This window comes from Echinops telfairi, unplaced genomic scaffold (assembly GCF_000313985.2).
Source record: "Echinops telfairi isolate 266 unplaced genomic scaffold, ASM31398v2 ScPeMD7_7412;HRSCAF=8450, whole genome shotgun sequence".
NCBI lineage: Eukaryota > Metazoa > Chordata > Mammalia > Afrosoricida > Tenrecidae > Echinops > Echinops telfairi.
Window position 1 is genome coordinate 9,740,124 of NW_022111312.1, and position 5,143 is coordinate 9,745,266.

General features: G+C 55.7%; 1 protein-coding gene across 1 annotated transcript in view; it reads right to left on the minus strand.

Annotated features, from left to right (window-relative positions):
- The window catches only part of GCN1 (GCN1 activator of EIF2AK4), a 51,892-nt gene extending 46,991 nt beyond the window's left edge, over positions 1 to 4,901 (minus strand). Inside the window, exons 1-4 of the mRNA XM_030887427.2 lie at positions 4,867 to 4,901; positions 4,573 to 4,757; positions 1,050 to 1,113; positions 499 to 630 (exon numbers count right to left, since the gene is read on the minus strand). Of these exons, the coding sequence (XP_030743287.1) occupies positions 499 to 630; positions 1,050 to 1,113; positions 4,573 to 4,757; positions 4,867 to 4,901 (416 nt within the window). The remainder of the gene's footprint in view (positions 1 to 498; positions 631 to 1,049; positions 1,114 to 4,572; positions 4,758 to 4,866) is intronic.
- Positions 4,902 to 5,143: the final 242 nt, after the last annotated feature.

Consider the following 5,143-nt stretch of genomic DNA (forward strand, 5'->3'; position numbering starts at 1 on the left):
GGAGCCGCTGCTCTTACTATGCGAGGAGAGGGGAAGAGAGGGGGCATGAACCACACCAACGGCCCTGGACAGACGGCTGGGGAGAACTGGGGGCCGGCTCCCCACAAGTCAGGGAGTTCAGTCACATTCCCCTCGCTCAGCACTATTCCACGCCAAACGCACTGCTCCTGTGGCAAATTCCAGCTCATCGCAACCCTACAGGACAGGGTAGAACTGCCCCTCAAGTCCCCACGCCCAGCATCTTTACGGAAGCAGGTGCCGCAGCTGCCTTCCTAGGCTGGTGGGTCCACATCGCCGACCTTTCAGTCAGCAGCTGCGCGTGGGACCTTCTTCCCAGCCTGCATAGCCTTGAAACAAAGAGGACTCCTCCTGACCCTGTGGCCCTCAGCTCTGCTGCTCAGCAAAGCAGTCCCCCCCCTCCACTGAGCTTGCCAGCCTGCTTCCTCCAATCCCTCACTCCCAGGGCTTCTCCTGAGCACGCCACTGCCTCTTCCTTACCTGGGAACACCTGATTTGGAGCCAATGCCCGAAGACTGCAGCGACTGCAGGAGGTTCTTGGCGGTGGCTTCTGGCTGGGCCTCTGCCAGCTGCTGGATGGCGGCCTGCAGGGCCCTGCGGGAGGCTGCATCTCTAGTTGGAGGGTGAAGGAGACAGTGCACATTGACTCGGGGAAGCTGTCTCAGGGACATTTAGGCCCGGTATTCGATGTCCCTGCCACATCTCCTGAAAACAGCTGACCAGGGTCAGGAAGGTCTGAAGGCAGCTACCAGGTCCCGCACTTTTGCGTGTGTGAGGAGTGCCAGCCAACACACACACAGCACTCAGGCAAGAAGGCACCGCTCCTGGAACTGCCCTGGACGAGCCACCACCCTCGGGCGGCCCCCCATGCCATGCCCACTCTGCAGATGAGCACAAGGAGGTGCAGAGAGGTTAAGTGAGGCGCTCAGCTTCCAACAGCTAAGATCCAACACAGCCCAGACTTGGGGGTGGGGGGAGCAGGTCGGCGAGCTGTGGGGGTACTCCCTGCTGAGGCGGCGGCAGAGGCTCACCTGTAACGGTGCAGAGTCAGGCAGAACAACTTGCAGAGGCCCTTCACCGCTCCCTCCGGCAGCTCTGAAAGCAAGGGTCACACACAGAGAGTTGCTGAAACCGCTTCCTGGGCCCGCCTGCTGACCTGACATCGACTCCAGGGGAGGAAAGAGCAGCCTACGCCCACAAGACTGGGAACACATGGGGGGCAGGAACCAAGCCTGTGCCGAGGCCAAGGCAACACTCGCGCCCTGAGAGTCAAGCACCAAGCGGGGGCACTGCTGGGGGCTGGACAGGTCTGAGGCTCCAAGCGTCTTATATACACAGGCATTTCAGCAAGCTGTTCGCTTCTGGCGTTGTGGACTTTTTCTTGAAGCATATCCTAATAAAAGAGGTGTTAAAAGAGCAGGAAATCTAGAAAACCAAAGCCCTCCGAGGGAATGGGAGCAGAGGGCACGTGGAATTGGAGCGGTTTCTCAAGACCAAAAGGAGACTGGCACGTGGCTGTGGAAGAATGGGGCGAGAGCAGGGTGCGCTCACCAGCATGAAGCAAAGTGCGGCGGGGAACGAAAGCCTCATGCCTGCTCAGGGCAGAGGAGGAGGGAGGAAGGGCGATGCAGCGCCTGTGGAGGACTGAACTGTGTCCTCCCCCAATACCGTGTGTCTGCCACTCCCAATCCCGACACTGTGGTTACAATCGCATTTGGGAATGGGTTGTCTTTGTGACAGTCAAGAGACCACACCCAACGCTGCGATAGAGCTCAGATGGTGGCCAGCCCTGCTCTAAGCACTTTATACACAAGTACTCCCATAGCCCTCGTGGGGGGGCTGGGGAGGGAGTGGCCTGTCATGGCCCGACTTGCAGACAAAGAGACCCGGATGGCCAAGGCCCTGGACACGCTCGGTCCACCTGAGAAAGGAAAAGTGGCCAGGGCCAGAAACAAGCTACTGCTGAGAGAACAGCCAAAAAGAGTGGATAGGCCCAGCGAGCTCCCCACAGCAGGGCTCTAGGGAAGCACCAGCCACGCCGGCCCTCCCGCTCCTCAGCCCAGTCCCTGCAGGGTAGCACCGCCGCTCTCCCCTTGCTCAAAGCAAGTAGATGGGAGCCACCAGGTTCAGGCCCTTGAACCAGGTCACTCTTCTGACCACAGGTCCTTCCTCACTGCCTGATGCATGGGGGGAAAGTGACTGAAGGGTCAGACACAGGTGACACTCCATCAGGGGTCTCCGCGGCCAGTTCAGGTGTCTGGAGGCAGGGCTGAGTAGAGCACTGGGGAGACTCTCAGGGCCAGACTGGGAGGAGCCGTGCTGCTGCCTGCCAGCACCCAGGGTTAGACGACTCGGACAGCCTCCTCAGCAACTCCGTCCACTCACAGATCCAACTCCTCCCTCCAAAAAGTGGGGTGTGGGGAAAGGGGCCAGGAACAAGTATGGTCTGCAGCAACCACTTAGCAGGGAGAGGCCCACACGATGGGGCAGAGGGTGTGAACAGCCTGTCTCTGTCTCTGGAACGCGGCCACCTGGCAGTCTGGTCTGACGGGCACCCTGTGGTAACAGCGGCCGGAAAGACCTTGGAGGATACCGCCGTGAGACTCATACACTGAAGCAGGGATACCCAGGAGAACCTCTCAGAAGCTCGCAGGCGGCCATCAGCCTCACTGACACACCACTTTGACAGGCTTGGGCCAGCAGCAGGCAGCCCAGGAGACTCCAGCGAGAAGTGGGGAAGGCGGGCGGGACTCGACCGATGAGATGCAAACGCTGGCACACAGGGAGGTGTGGGTCCCAGTCCATCCCTGGCCACAGTTCTCAAAGGGTTGCCTAGGCCTCCGAGGGGCTTATTGAAGACACAGAGGCTGAGCTCCACACAGAGGGTTCTGGGGGCAAACCTGAGGATCTGCATTTCTCCCAGGAGATGAGCACCAGGGCTGTGTAACCCAAACCGACACCTGAAAGAACCCTGGAAAAACTCTAGGACTTACAGGGTGAAGGTCACACCTGGATAAGAACACAAAGCAACATCACGTGCAGTTCCTAGAGCAACTGTTGTCAAATCTGGGGTCGAGACCCCTTTGGGGGTCAAGCAACCCTTTCACAGGGGTTGCCCGATTCATAACAGTAGCAAAATGAGTGATGAAGTAGCAATGAAAACTGTATGAAAGGGTCGCAGCATTAGGAAGGTTGAGAACCGCTGCCTTAGAAAGTCTTGGGCTGAGCGGAAGAAGAATGTGGAAAATAACTCAAAATCATGAAAGAGACCAGGATTCCCTGTCAGACAGAGACTAGTCGGACCTCCATGGTCACCCTGCAGATCTGAAACTGAACTCACTCCCCCATGGTAGAATACTCAACTCTAAGATCAAGAGGGCAGCTTGTAGCCAAGGACAAAGTTCAGAAGGCTGGGGCGGAGGGCGCCTGCACACAACCAACCCAGGCAGGAATAGGCACCCTGAGGAGAGGGCAATGGAGGCACTGAAACAAACAAAATGTGCTGAATTGCTGAATGGGAGACCAGAAGACCGATAGTCTCCCCTTGCCAACCCTCAACAACCTCACACTAAAAAGTAAAAAGTAAAGGTTGTTGGCATCATCCCCGTCAAAATAGTTAAAACTACATGATAGTCTCTGAGGTCTTAGAGGCTTGCAGTTAAACAAGCAAGGAAGCAAAGCCCACATGGAAGAAGCACACCAGCCTGTGTGATCACAAGGTGTTAATTGGATCAGGTATCGTGCATCAAGGAACAAAAAAATCATGTCATCGTGAATGAGGGGGAGGGCTGAATGGACACACAAAGCCCATCTGTAGGCAACCGGACATCCTCTTACAGAAGGGTCACGGGGAGGAGTCGAGCCAGTCAGGGTGTGATGTAGCACCGAGGAAACATACAACTTTCCTCTAGTTCCTTAATGCTTCCCCCCCCACCCCCCAACTATCATGACCCCAATTCTACCTTACAATTCCAGCTAGACCAGAGGATGTACAGAGAAGAACTGGAAACACAGGGAATCCAGGACAGATAAACCCCTCAGGACCAACAATGAGAATAGCAATACCAGGAGGGGAAGGGGAAGGTTGGGGAGAAAAGGAGAACCGATCACAATGATCTACCTATAACCCCCTCCCTAGGGGACAGGCAACAGAAAAGTGGGTAAAGGGAGACACTGGTCAGTGTAAGACATCACAAAATAATAATAACGTATAAATTATCAAGGATTCATGGGGTGGTGGTGAGGATACCAAGGGCTCAAGTATTAAGAAAATGTTTTGAGAATGCTGAGGGCAACAAATGTACAAATGTGCTTGACACAGAATGGATGCATGGATTGTGGTAAGAGTTGTGCGAGCCCCCAATAAAATGATTTCTTAAAAAATCACTTTGGTACCTCGATGGGTAAATTCTACAAGAACCCAAGTGACCTTGAGCAAGATGACATAAGTGCACCTGCAAATAGGCAAACCACGCCCACAGTGACAGGCAGCACCTGCCAAACGTGGGACCAAGGCACTGGACAGGGTCCCGGGGGGCGGGAACAAAGAAGTACCTTTCCTGGCCACGCATTTCCCCAGCTCACTGAGGATCTCTCTCCGCTCCTTCACGCTGGCTGTCGTCACCTTGCCTGCGAAACGCTTCAGTGTCTCCGAGACCTGTAAGAGGCAGGCCAGAGGAAACGTCACCACTCGGACCACAAACGGGGCCGAGGGGGGCTTGGCAGAATTCAGGGATGGCCTCTCGGACCGAGGGCTTCCCCCGGGTGACAGTTGGGGCCAGAAGGAGCTGCTTTACGAATTCTACCCAGCCAGTAGCCCCACTCCAAACGCCTCCCTACCCTGCCCACCCGGCGGTCACCACCAAAATTGTCACCACAGACATTGCCCAATTTTTAGGGGGGCAAAGACTGCCTCTGGTTGAGAACGGCTTACTTTAACCCAACCCTACGAAGTGCTTAGGTAGACAAAAGGCAACCACCTCAGAATAGAAAAATCCCTTTTCTGAATCACCCCAAATCGCGTGAGGTCCTGGAGTGATCCCTTGATGTTGTTTTATGTGAAGCTCCCAAAGGGGAAGATGCGCATCCTAGTAGATTATTGGTGGGGGCAGCGGCACAGGGATAG